At 42.8% G+C, this 14585-nt stretch overlaps 1 protein-coding gene across 2 annotated transcripts; it reads left to right on the forward strand.

The window, feature by feature from the left end:
• The first annotated feature begins 925 nt into the window (after positions 1 to 925).
• LOC131471840 (cortexin-3) lies at positions 926 to 13712 on the forward strand. Of its 2 annotated transcripts, none has more exons than XM_058648618.1 (2): positions 926 to 2181; positions 10115 to 13712. In XM_058648618.1, exon 2 carries the CDS (start codon positions 10189 to 10191, stop codon positions 10438 to 10440), a length of 252 nt encoding a protein of 83 aa, XP_058504601.1. In that variant the 5' UTR covers positions 926 to 2181; positions 10115 to 10188; the 3' UTR covers positions 10441 to 13712. The 2 variants fall into 2 exon arrangements, with proteins under 2 accessions (XP_058504601.1, XP_058504599.1); XM_058648616.1 differs by lacking the exon at positions 926 to 2181 and adding an exon at positions 2188 to 2392.
• Positions 13713 to 14585: the final 873 nt, after the last annotated feature.

The raw sequence follows: 14585 nt of genomic DNA on the forward strand, positions 1-14585 counted from the left end.
TCTCGTAAAATGAGACAACTGCAAACGGGAAGGAGTGAATTCTACTCCTCAAAACCTCAGTGGTTCTGCAGTTAAAGCACCGCCGCCGGTGTATACACACAAACGCTCCCTCAGGTCAGAGGGCCGTCTGAAAACAGGCAGCTTCTAAATAATCTCACATTGTTTCTATTCACTAAGACCAAACAGAGGCAGAAGAATAACAACAAAGGTTCAGCGCAGCCGCAGCTTGAAGCCATAAACAGACGTTATTCCACTTATAAGCTTTTTATTAAGATGGAGAATCATTTATATGAGTTTGATTCATATGCGTCCCGTCCCCTGCAGTCCTGCCTGATCTCCACCGGGTGGAGATGCTGAGCTGCGTTTGGATGTTTGAAGACTGACAGCTCTCCAGAGTCACTGTGTGACCTCTTCATGGACACTCATATTCTCTAAGAGCTCAGAGGGGATTTTTTATCTGTAGAAATCTCACTGCTGGTCACTGACCTCGTCAGGACCAGTAGTCCTCATGGAGACCAGAACCTGGTCCTAATGATGTAGAACCTTGTTTCTGAGAAACTGTTCAAATTTAAGCTGATTCATTAAATACTAATTTTGCAAAGTTGATGCATTTTTGTAACTTTTGAAACTTTTCTATGCGAAGAGTTTAGTGTTCTTATTCAAGTTAAAGCTGCAGTGTGTAACTTTTGATGCAAGCGGCGTTCTTCATCTGTCAATCAAAACTATCAGACCTGACTGAGGGAGTGTTTGCGTATGTACAGAGGCAGTGCAGGGGCGGGTGGGGGACAAGAATGGATGTTCCTGTGTGCAGCGCGGATCATGTTTCCGTGTGATCTTAACGCTGCTGTAGTTTCAATTAAAGAAAACAAAACAGATTTTTGTTGGAGTTAAGCGTCTGTGCGTCACATTGTGATGACAGGGTGAGGGTGGTTCAGTGGTAGAGCGAGTTGTCATCCAATTGGAAGGTTGGGAATTTGATTCAACTCCGTCTACACATCAATTACAATAACTCCATGTTGTGTGTGAATGGGTATGGGTGAGATGTGTGGTGGAAAACTGCTCTGCACATAGATGTACTACTGTATGAATGTGTGAGTGAATGGACCAGTAAAATAGCACAATAACCTATGAAAAACAAAAACTCTGATTTTTTTTTCCTTTGTTTTCATTTAAAGAAGTCTCTTTTTACAAAACATGACATTTTTAAGTGCAATTTCAACAATATTATGCCTAAATTCACCATTTACACATCACACTGTATCTATAAAGGCACAACCATCTAGTCACAGATATCTGGAAGTGAAAAATATAGTATTTCACATTATGATTAGATAACTAATTCATCCTGCGGGGCCTGACTGGACCCTCTGGTGGGCTGGTTCTGCCCCGCAGGCCATACGTTTGACACCCCTGCTCTAAATTGTGCACTGCCACAGGGTATATTGCCAGTCCAGAGTATTGATAAATGGGAGCATAAGAAACAAAACGGAGACAAATCAAATATGTGGATCACCGAGAAAATCAGTGAAGGTTGGTTGCTGGTTTGCATCCCAGTGGCATGTTGCATGTTCTCCCTGCGTGTGCATGTCTCCGTTTTCCTCCCACATGTCCAAAAACACGCAGAGGTTGAATGGACACTGTGTGTTGTCCCTGTGATGGACCGGTGACCTGTCCAGAGTGTACCCGTACCCTGCCTTTTGCCCTTTGTCAGCTGGGATTGGCACCACCAGCCCTGGATGGATGGATGGGTGGATGAAAAGGCAGGTACCATGACCTGTAGAGGAGAAGTGAATCGTTTTATCAGATGGTCGGGTTTAAAGGGGATAATTGGCTGCAGAAACACCTGAATCAGTCCACCTCTGCTGAGTGATGACATCTTTTTGTGTCTTGTTTGTGATCACTGGCCGAAGTTGCAGATTTCACATGAGGGGCCACACCTTCTCCTCCTCATCTGCTTGGAGGAGCACATACAGTATAGATGTAGCCCCTACCTGGAGGATTGCTATGGCAACAGGTTGCCAGTGGCGACGGGGTAGCACTACGTCCCTGCCTTCATGTCTGCGGGGATGAGCGGCGCGTCAGGACGACGAGGAGGAGGAGGAGGAGGAGAGAAGAGAGAGGGGGGGAAAACACCCAGAGAGAGGGAAGAGAGGAGCAGAAGCAGCAGCGGAGAAGAGTGAGGTGAGTCTGTCTCAGTCAACACAGACACAAACCGCATCTGCATCTGCTGCTGCTGCTGCTGCGAGGCTTTTGTGTTGTTCTGTGAGGAGCCCGTGAAAGACGCACGCGTCTGTTCTCTGCCGCTGCGTTAAGTTGTTTTCGCGATCCATCGGAATGGAGAACCGGGGCTGACGGAGATCCCCGAGCTGAGCTGCCCTTCTGATACCAACAGGTTAGAGGAGTGAACCCCTCACCTTCATCCCCACCATCATCATCATCATCATCATTATTATTCTTGTTATTAGGCTTTTTCATTGTCATTTATGAGCGGCTGGTTTCCAGCTGTGAGGGTGGAGACTGGAAACATTGATTCCTCCACGTGTCTCCAGCGGAGCCTTCTTTTACTCCTCAAACAAACAAAAACAAAGACATTAAGAGGCTATATATGTATATGTATACACGGAGATTAATTTAAATGGCGGCGCATTGAGTTGTTAGTGTAATTTCTGGCGTTGAGCTGCTGCTGATTCTTCCATTCAGCGTGAAATTTCAACGGATCAGGCAAAAAAAAAATAATCATACAGATGAGGCAATTATAGTGTAAAAAAAACACAATCCAAAAATCATCTAAATGCTTGGGAAGAAGATTATTGAGTCATGATGTTTGATGTAAATGTAATTTGCAGAGGTAAGTTTGTTGCACAGGGAAAATCAAATTAGAAAATGCACAACAGAGACATTAGATTTTAAACATTGGCGTTAAAATACAACAGAAACAGTAAAAGTGTGATTTAAAAACAACAAAAAGCCCACAGATCAGTACGTGTCCTAAAATACAGCACACAGCCGACTGATTTGAAATTATACAACTAAATAAAATGAAATTATAACGACAAAGTTCAAAGTGGAAAACTCCTCATATGACAAGGCTGAAATTTAAAATGAAAAGTGTTGCAACTCAGTCGAGGCCATTTTAAAATGTCATTGTAGGCTGAAGGATGTTTGTGATAATGAAATGTCTGAAAACTGACACAGCAACATTTCTCTCTCACACGCACGCACACAGACACACACTTTTCTTCCTTAAAGCCTAAGCTTAACCCCAATGTTTATGCCAGAAAAGGACCCAAAATTGTCCTAAATGTACCATAAATTATTGATTTATTGATCAATTGATTGATTTTAATATAGTATAAATACAGCAGGGCCTCTTAAAATGATCCAGTGTGTTTTACCGATTTACCGACACTGAAAACATTAACACTATATATCATTAAAAAATATATATATTAAACAGGTTATTATATATATTAAAACAAATGCAGCCAAATGCAACATCCCCTATCCCATAATGAAGTTAAATAAGGAACCCCGTCACACTCAGTCAGCCTGCGCTCAGTCTTTAATTGTTGCTAAGACTCTTAAAGGATTTGGCAGATTTCATTTTAGATTCTTTTTTTCACTTGTCACAGTTTAGTCTTTGTGCTTCTTCGCTGTTTTCATCCCCTGTCACCACGGCAACCATGCCCCTGATGGTTTATATTTGTACACCTGCACGGAAATAACTTAACTTTTAACTCTGTTTTTTACTCTCTGTCTATTATATCACAGCTTCACAGGGGGGATTATTATTATTATTATTATTGTCCTTTTTTATTCCCCTTAAACCCTGACTCCAAGTTTAGAAGCAGATCATAAATGTAGCATCTCTCCCTCTGAAGTCGTCGTCGTGAGGCTTAAATGTTAAGATGTAACACATGATGCACATGATGAAGGAGGTCTTTTGAAGAATATTATTATGTAACCTGCAAACGAGCAGCAGAGTGAGTGGATTCTGCCCCCGAGTGCTAATACTCTGTGACCTCGCTGTGCTGTTGGAGGACGAGAAGACCATGAGATGATGGTTTGACAGTAAAACGCTGATGGGTTTAACAGAGAGAAGAAAAAAAACTCTATCCCTTATACATTTTTCTTCCCCCCCACCACGAGGGAATGAATCACTGCTGTGAAATATCATTTTTAGAGTATTTAAGTGTGATGGATTACAGGCCGCTGATCAGCCAGACTCGGCTCAAGTCCTCCGTCTCCTGAGATCTTTTTTTTTTTAAGATAATATGTATATTTCTGAGAGCCATCATGTCTCTCTGAGCACGTCTCTTCTTCCAGTTTAGTTTAAAATGCATATATTTCTGAGCGATTGGACTGTAAATCTGACAATCTGATCAGAAAATGAGTGCAGTGCAGGCCTTTAAAGCTCAAGTTATTCAGCAGACACTGTGTTTTTATGCTGACGCAGCAGCAAAGCAGCAACAAAAACAACAACAACATTCAAAAAGTGTTTAACTTTGACTCTGCTCTCAGCTTCAGCGTTGACCTTTCATCCGTCTGTGACTGCTTGCACATTTTAAAAAGCCCTCACCTCAACCTGAACTTCCAGACAAACTGATGTAGATAAATGGTTTTGGACCTTTTGGGTCCATGTGGGTCAAGGGAAGATTAATGTAAAGGAGGAAAAACCTCTGCTTTTCTTATGAATTAACGACACAAGTTGAACTGAAGCATAACTTGTTTTTTGAAAATGACAAACAAACCAACAGGGACCGACGCCCAGCCAGGGTTTCCCCTGTGAGACGTTGTTTTTGTATTATTACTTTTATGCAAAGCATGAATAATGAATACATTTTTATTTCCACTTGTTTTTGTCTCTTGAAGACATTTTTTTTCAACATACATTTCAAGGCCTAACCTGGGCAATAACTCAGCAACAATAACCACAAAACCAAACTTTGAATGTTAAAAAGCAGCAAACAGAACAACAACAGTACACAATAACACTGAACTCATATTCTCTTAATTTAAATGACAGTCCTTAATGATTTGTTTTGACATTTTTAAGGCACTGAAACAAGTCTATATTTAACATTAGTGTTCTCACTTTACCATTTTCAAATATAAACAACTCTTCTGAATTATAATTCATATATAATTCTCTTAATTTTTGTTGATTTTGAATACAGTTGTGTTCAGATTCATGTTTAGAATGACATAATTGCGATGCGATCGATAATTATCAAGCATGGTTGATCAAATGTAGAAAATGTGACGTTGCTCCAAACAGCGGCTCGACTGCAGACTGCGTTCGTTTTGATTTGGAGGAGAAAAGAGTTGAGTTTCAGTTGTAAATAAAGTTATGTGCTCTAATACAGAAAAGTGGCGAAGCAAGGCGTCGTGATGCATTTTTAAATGCAATCAAATCAAACCGTCGACAGGATAATTGTAATTTAATGGAATCGTTAGACCTGAGAAGAGGCACAGCCTGAGTTGTTGAAAAAACAAAAGCTGAGATCAGTAAGAAGGAGATGTGTTGCAGGGTTTTTCGAGAACATTCTGCTGTGTTTTTGAGGAAAAGGATGTTTATTTTCTTAACCTGGTGACATTTGGTGCCTGACTCTAACCAGGGATGCTTTTCATCAGCCTCATTTCAGCCCCAGACGTGGCACGAGCTGTTAAAGCACTGATATGCACATGTTGACATGTACATAAGTCATTTTTGGTTCAGAAATGTGAGCTCACTCCTGTTTGTGGTTTGCAGAAATGATCAATGACAACGTAATCCCTGAGACAGGGGGTGGAGACGTCAGGCCTGTGAGTAATAGGCTCAGATAATGTATCTGACTGCTGTTAGTTATGTCCCCCGAAAACAATGGGAATGTTGAACCAACCTTTAAATAAAAACGAGACATTTCCCTGAGGATTCACTGATTTCATAAAAAAATGATTTGCGACGGCACGGCGGCGCTCCTCCTGCAGAGGGAGGGGAAGACGGAGTGGGAGATGGATTTTTGCGGCAAACATTCAGTCATAATTTGCTCAGCAGGAGAAACAACATCAAATGGGGAGCAGTCCTGCGGCTAGGTTTTGAATAATGAATTTAAATCAGACAAATGAAACATCGCCAAATTCAAACCTGATCCAGAAATGATCCACAGAGAAAACTCCCAACTTTCTCTTTCTCTTTGAGGCTCTAATGCTCTAACTAACTAACCTAACCTGCCGTCAGCTAATCCTCAATCAATCAAACTTAACCTACCTTTCAACCCCCATGGTTCTCAAACTGTGGTACGTGTACCACCAGTGTTACATGAGCCCAGAAATACTGTTCTATTGTGTATATATAAAAAATAAAAGAGTCACTTTATCCCTCGCTACATCTTAATCTGATTTCACTATACCAGTAATATAGTAATATCAGCTAGACAATCAGCTAATAAATCATAGCTGATTGTCATTAGCTCCTCCCATCACATGAGTGTGGACCGACCCATGTGCTTCATACGCAGGAGAGGACCTCCCTCTCCTAAAAGCTCCGCCCATATCCCCCGCGTGTTTTTAGTTTGTTTATTGTCCGACTCTCTTTTAGATTCTTTTCATGTTTTTAGGTTTCTTTTAGCACTGTATGCAACATACAAGCAGCTGATGAGGAGAACAACCAACAGGAGGCGCCCTCTCCCTCTCTCTTGCTCTGATTTGTCAAATTTGCAAGGCTGCAAATCTTAATATAAATCCGCAAATCATGTACAGGATATGTTTTGTAACTTAATTCAAACTTAATCTTATGCATGTTATTTAAAACCTATACACATAAATCTTACTGGCTAACTGTCCAGGGTGTGATCACGCCTATCGCCCTATGTCAGCTGAGATTGGTGCAGCAGCACCCGCCCGCGACCCTCATGTGGAGGATAAAGCGGTAGAAGATGGATGCATGGATACACATAACTCTGAAGTAAAAAAGTTTAGTCTGCAAATTTGTTTGGGGACCCAAAGCAAATCTCCCGTGACCAATCTGTGAGTCCCGACACAGTCTTTGGGAATCACTGGTCTACAGGAGACGAGGGTTTTAAAGCCCTCTCCCTGATCACTTTATTTACATTATGCTGAAAGATTATAATGGAATTATTGATCATTAAAGCCAAAAATATATTGCCTACTGCGGCTTTAAATCAAGTCTTGTGAACTGGACACATTTTGTCCAATCTGTTGCAACCACTGTCGAGCATGAAGCTGGAACACGTGGCTACCTCATGATGGATTAACCTGCCCTGATGCTCTGGGGCAAAAACAATCTGCCACTTTTCTGACTCTATGATTGTTTTTTGTTTCTACCCGGGCTTTGAGTTTGCTTTGTGTTGCGGCTGGATTAAAAGACAACGCTGGTGTTGTACTGACATGTTGGGGCCCCGCCATACATACTCTCTGTATTCTGTGTCAGGAGAAAGCTCCTATAGACTATGTTTAAAAACTGACTTAGCACCAGGAAGTAGCAGTTAGTCACTGCTAGCCACTGAAGGTCTATGGAAACATTCGATTCTACTTCTCACTTGATTTGAAATGTCTTTAAACGTTTTTCCCGAGGAGAAAATGCTTCCATTGCCAGTCTCAGTTCTTCTTTGATAGAATATGATGTCAGTTTTGTAAATGTTGTTCCCATTAAGAGGAAAATACTTAGTAGAATTGGACACCAGTGTGAGTGACAGCTAGTATCATCAAAATCTAGTTGCAGGTGATTCCTGTGAACTTGGGGTTGCCAAAACCACATAGCGCCAGTCAAACTGAGGTTAAAAACAGAAGTTTGTTTTGTGGCAATGAGGTAGGCAATGTGGAAGTTACCTAGTGCCCCAAATTGAGAGGGGGGCCTCCAACGGACAACTGATACAGCCAACAACTGATAATATAACATTCCTCCCCAATGTCAGGCACGGACGAAAATGGAGTACAAATTGGCCTTACGCCTTGCACCAGTAACCCAGGAAAGATTTTTTGTGTTTGAGTGTTGAGTGGTCAGTTGTAGAAATGGCGAGAGAAGACACAGGAGGAGGGCCGTAGGTAGAGGATGCACCAGCAGTATTGTTTCGTTCTCCTGTGTGGGAGTATTTCGGATTTTGCGTTACCAACGATGACGGCAGTAAAAATTGGTGGATAAAACTGTGCAACACCTCGAATATGTTCACCCATCTACGGAGACACGATTTTGTGAACCGCTCCACGCCTACGCCACAGAATTGACACCATGGTCGTTTGTAAACGCAATATCGGGGTACAACCCAAAGGGGGCTGTCAAGATTGCAGATCTATGAGGTCAATACATGTCCGTTGGGGGTGGGGTGGATTGGGCAGTGGTGTGACGGTTCAAAGAGGGGCCCCCGGAGACTCTAGAAACAGCTCTGGCTGCAGGCAACTGGAATTGCTTAAGTTACCTTGAAGACATTTCACCTCTCGTCCAAGAGGCTTCTTCAAATCTTCACATTCCACTATGTATTCCACAGCACATCTGTGAGAATTCTTGCAGGTCATAGTCATCTTCACTAGTTAGCTGTCGGCAACTGGACCTAAGTTGAAGAACCGAAGAAGCCTGGACGTCTGACAGTCCAGTTGCCTACAGCTAACAGCTGAAGACGACGATGATCAATGATAACTAACGACCCAAAATGTAGGGGATGAAGGTGTTTACATCACGCTAATCTCTAAGGATTTGGAAAGTATGATTCCCGCCTCAGATTGTCGCTTAATACTTTCCAACTCCAGCTTGTTGATGGGTTTTAAGCACCAACGATATTTATCCCACTGCAGAGCCGGTAATTACCCAAAGCAGCTGGGCATTGCTGTTTTTAGCAAACATTCCTTAAACTGGGGTAATTACAGCATTTGTTATCAACTGTGTGTAGTGGTGGACGGATGCACACAAATGCAGCTCCAGCGAGTATCTATGGCAGCAGGACTGCACTATGTGTGTGTGTGTTGTCATGGTGATGAAGGAACATGTCACCCAGTGAAACAGTGGGCCTAATTATGGTGGTTTTAGTCGTTTCCATAAAGGATTTCGGTGTTTTGGCCGCCCATAAAATATGTCACAATGATCAATACAGTTGTTGATTTTTGGTCTTTTAATGGAAAACGGTTGACAACAAGAAAAATATACAAAATATGATCAAACCTTAGTTAATTTACTTAAGAATAGGCTTGGTGAGGCGTGTACGCAGAGCAGGCAGTTGCCTGGGGCTGTAAGCTGAAGGTGCTGGGTTCCCCTGTGAACACCTGATTTTATTAGTCCACAACAGCAGAGACTCCTCAGTTTGTTTGATCAGCCACGTACCGGAGATTTCAGGGCCGTGGAACCTGAGCTCCCTAAGGCCTGTGAAATGCCACTGTATCCAAAATTGGCTATTTTCACAGACACACTGAAACTGGAGTGATTCCTTGTTAAAATGTGCAGTCATGATTATGATTATGTTTTACTGTGATCACCTATAAAATGTGCAATTGTAACCCGTCTAACAATTTATCTTTTGGAAAAACAGTTGTTTTTTTACTTTCAGTTTTTGTGACAAACCCAGAGGTGCAAGGCAGAGATTTGGGCAGTTGGTAAAGAGAATGTGATTGCAATGACAACTCATTAGTTTGTTTCTTAAAATACAACCTTAAACCACATTGATTTTATTTGTTTGTCACGTTTTCCATTTTTTTCCCTCCCATCACTGCCTCCTTCATGAAACCTCCTTCATGAGACAGGAATAACCTTTCACTTCATGCACAACAATGTTCAAAGCTCATGAGAGAAAGGATTCGTGATTTCAGAACAGCGAAATGAAGTATGATTTGTTTTCCTCCAGAGAGGTGACTCCAATAAATGTTCTATGACTAAAGCTCCGACGTGGCATTTCAAACCACGGAGCTGCTGCTGAAACTCCAGGCCAAAACTGTCCCTCGAGCCTTCTGTTCTCTCTCAGCGGGCTTTTTGCCTGGAGATCCAAAAATAAATGGATCCGCTAGCTGTGTTTTCTCTGGCTTGACACGTTTTGTTTTGTTCTTGCCTTCTGTTCCGAGGCTGATTTATTGGTTTGCTTTCCAGCCACAGGACAAGAGCTATAATCCGTCTGTTTGGATTCTCACACAGGTCCTCGTCTCTGAGCCCATCTTCACCTTAAACTTTCAGCAACCGACAAAGAGCTGGAGCCGAGACGATCAAGCATGGATGTGCCCAGGATGGCTGAGGGCCTCTTCAGCAGCACGCTGTCCTCGTCAGGGGGCGGCCATCACGTGCCTTCCTACCTGACGCTGGAGCAGAAGGCCGCCTTCGTCTTCGTGCTGCTGCTCTTCATCTTCCTGGCCCTGCTCATCGTGCGCTGTTTCCGCATCCTGCTGGACCCCTACCGCAGCATGCCCTCATCCAACTGGACTGACCACACCGAGAAGGACACGTTTGATTACCGCATCGTCTGAGGGTAATCGAACGTGAAGAAGATCACATAAAACAAGACTGTTTGATGCTGGAAGAACACTCTGGCCCTCAGAAGAAATGACTGCTGATTCACCCGGAGGACGTCTTTCAGAAAATCCTCTGAATGTTCAGACTGGAAAAATGGATGTCGACGGCGAATTGTCGTCGATGTCAGTGCCAGCCAGAGTTCAACAGCTTCTCCCTGCCAAATCATCCGATTTCAACAAGACAACCACCAACTATGCTATGAAGATTATTGATCATACTACCATCGATCTCGGTCCGAGTGATGCACCAGAGCCTTGTGAGGTTCACCCATGACCCCCCCTCCCCTAACATCAGTTCTGTTGTGGACTACCTCGTTCCTCCCGCATCTCATGTGTGAAAACTCACATCTCACACAGGGTTGAGTGTCTTTTAATGATCTGAAACAGTGTTTACATCCTTCCACGTTTACGTGCTTAGATTTTTATTGATAATGTAGACAATCAGTGTTCAATAGAGTAACAGATAGAAAACAGTCCTTTGCTTTCAGCATATGTTGTCTTAAGTTGTGGACAAACACGAGAGGTCCAAAAGACTTTATATGACTGATGAGATTCAGCCGAAGAGGAATTTCATGCCTTATGTCTTTGTATGATATTCTTTTGTGGTTGTTACCGCAGAGATTTGTAGGTAAAACCATGAAGAAGAGTAGGGTCAAGGTCGTAAAAAAGCAGGTTAAACAAGAATGGCACTAAGCAGCGCTCATACCTCCACCAAGGCCCAAACAATCTCCTTAGGCCTGATTTATACTCTGTTGCTCAACAGAACTTCACTATATGCGTCTGCAAAACGTTCCGTTGATCTTCATGGTGCTTACACTCCCTTGTAACTGGCCCCTTAATGGTTGACTCACACAGGTGTCAACTGAAATGCTCCTCATTCACTTTGAATGAAGGGGCCTTTAGGCAGTGCCCAACTGCATTTTGGGTCCACTGCTTCGCTTTGCTCGCATTGCATGTGGCTGTTGTGTGCAACTTTCTGAACATCTTGTGCAAATCTTCCAGAAATGGGCACGAGCCAATCAAATTTCACTTTTTGCACTCAGCCCAAACACTACACAGCCCAATCGTAGCTCTCGGACAAGGTTGTTCTCCACTGTTGCTGAATTTTTGAAGTGAACCCAACATGGCAGACATCATATCATAGCAAAATTAGCAACACTTGCTACATAGCAGTCATGACAGACACTGGTCTGCTACCTCCAGCACCATCATGGATGCCTATCTCCAAGCGTTAGGTTACATGGTAGTCCACCGGGATCAGACTACATGAATTCAAGCCAATTGTCAAGCGATTTGGTCGTGACTGACACATTTCCAGTCAAGTCGAGTCAAGTCAATTTTATTTATATAGCCTGACATCACAAACACAATTTGCCTCAAAGGGCTTTACAGTCTGTACAGCAAGTGACAGCCTCTATCCTTAGACCCTCACATCGAGTAAGGAAAAACTCCAGGAAGAAACCTCAGGAAGAGCCACAGAGGCATCCCTCTCCCAGGACAGATCCGATTATGAACATCGGGAAGGATGAACGTGTCGTGTAACATAACTGGAGAACAGAGATTTGGCATCTGGGATGCTCCGCAACACCCCCACAAGAAGTCTACCATGTTAGAATCTCCTATGACGTACTCCTGGACAATGACCAATCAGGTATAACAGAGTGCTCTGACGCGGTGTATGATAAGATAAACATGGCAAGGAGGAAGAGGAGTGCTGCTGCCGAAGAACGCTTCGTTGAGCTTTGGCAGCAGTACCTCCGCCTCTTTGACGTCTCCTCAAGGGGCTACCACGACACGTCCGCGAGCATCCCCCACAACTCTTTGGTAGACATGATTGACCTATGAACTTGCACAGTGTCGTGAACAATGATTGGGGTCGGGGTCACACTTGTCGTGATGCCATTCCCCGAACAAGACAAGGAAAGAATCCGTGCCACTGTGATTGATAATCTGACATAGTGAAGAGAATGAAGAGTGTCCATGACGCAAGAACTTCTGGGAGGAAAGTTTTGAGCAACACTTTCTTCTGTCAATTTCTGTTGGGCAACAGAGTAAAAATCACGCTTTAGATTCAGTCAAATAAAACTCCTTACCCTGATCTTCTCCAAAATGTATGGGTTCTTCAATGGCCCTTATTTCCATCCCTCAACAAAGTGTTGTCAATAAACGATCAATAAAACAAACCAACAGATGGATGCGGGTCAAACACATAACCTCCTGGTCAAAGCAAATATTCATAAAGAAGCCTACTATGGTGGAAGTTTTCCCTTTAATGTTTTCAGAGTGGCCAGGCAGATACAGTAGATGCCAGCAGTGAGTAACGTGTTGTAAAAACAAAAAAGAACAAAAAAACGTGTCCTTTCAATCATATGCCGGGGCGTTCAGTGTCAGCGTCTTTAGATGTCAGCAACCAAAAGGTGTCAAAGAAAAAAAAAGGTTTACTGTGTTGTACCCTGTGCCTAATTTGAAGAAAAACAAATGTTTAGATTGATGTTTTAGGAAAAAGAAAGACAACGGATTCACATTTAGTTTTTTTGTCTTTAAATGTAGTTTTATTTACAAACTTATTTTTTAATTTCCGTGTGTATTAAACTTAAACAGCATTTTACTGCCTGCAGTTGGTATATTGACAGTTGGTATGCCAGATCTGCAGAGAGTTGGTGGTGAAGACGGCGACGCGTCTTCACATCAAACCCTTTACTGATGTTGCGGCTCTTTCGTTGGGCAACTTTTCAACTGTGCGCCTTATAGTGTAGATTGTTTACAGTATCATAGGTGGCGGAGACACTGGAAATCAACGATTTCGCTGATGCGACGGTGTCTTTGCACTTCATGGCGATGTCATACAACTTGCTTATAAGAAAAAGAAGAAGAAGAAGAAGAAAAAGATTATTCCCTAATCCATTTTCTGCCTGGACAGGAAGTGAGCTATGACCTTTCCGACGACATGTGATGTTCTTGTGGTCTGCTGTGGCCTTCTCCTTACTATCGCAAATGTTGCGATGTTGTGCTGCGGTGGTGTTTTATTCTTGTTATGTTTTTGGGTTTTTTTTCTTGGATTTTGCATGTGTTTCCTGCAGAGTATCCTCTCCGTGCATGATAAATGGTGAAGTGCTTTAATCCTGATGTCGTGGGTCGGTTGCCCAAGCAGCTCCTTCCTGTCTTTCCTTTTAATCTGTTTTTTGCCTGAAGCCGTCCTTCTTTTTTCAAATAAAAAAAGAAAATGATCACAGTGCACCTCTTCTTTTAAATTGTGTTTTATCTCATTAGCTCTATTCACTAGGAGGTAAAAGTGTCAGATGTTAAGGACAAACACTCTCTCTCACGCTCTCACACACAGACTCACAATAATGAAATAAAATGTACGAGGAAACCATTTTTTTTTTGTCATCGTGCCCTTTTCAAGGCAGTATGAGCCGGAGGCCCAACATATTCTTTTCCCCGTTTTATCAGCAGCTGGCAGTGGTAGCCAGCAGGTGTCTGGATTGGTTTTCTATGAACCCAGACACTTCGTCTGACTACACACACACACACACACACACACACACACTTGTCTCCTGGCTCCAGGCGCCGGCTGCTCTTTGAGCCGAGACCCTCCAGGAAGCCTCGCAGAATAACAATCTTTCGCTGACACTGAATATGTTGATATGCAATCAACCTTCCTGAAATGCCTGCATCATTCCTCACACTGATGTAGGACATGGATAAAATAACTTTTTTTTTTCTTCTTGTGTGTTACTTAATAATCCCGCTTATACCTCACACAGGCAGTTGTTTTTTTTCCTCAGGGATAAAATGTGAGCTGAAGTCTGCGCCTCTTGGATTAACATGTAACAGACAAGCCAAAGCCCTTGCACCGATTTGCTTATTTTCAGGAGTCAAACTAGCGACGTGCCTGAAATCCTCGGCTCATTACAGCTTGGGTCTGAAAGCAGAGCCATTCGTACGTGATTTGTACGCACAGAGAGAGCTGCTCTCACACAGTGTTCACTGGCAGCGGGAAGAAGCCCGTTTGTTACACAAGCTGCTGCGAGCGCCGACGACAACCTGCTGGGATGTCGACAAGACATCTGAGGAGTAATGAGAGTATGAATATTTAT

The sequence above is a fragment of the Solea solea genome, chromosome 13 (assembly GCF_958295425.1).
Source record: "Solea solea chromosome 13, fSolSol10.1, whole genome shotgun sequence".
NCBI classification, from domain to species: domain Eukaryota; kingdom Metazoa; phylum Chordata; class Actinopteri; order Pleuronectiformes; family Soleidae; genus Solea; species Solea solea.

Coding starts and splice junctions, on each gene's coding strand:
- LOC131471840 (XM_058648618.1), top strand. CDS start 10,189: ATGGATGTGCCCAGGATGGCTGAGGGCCTCTTCAGCAGCACGCTGTCC.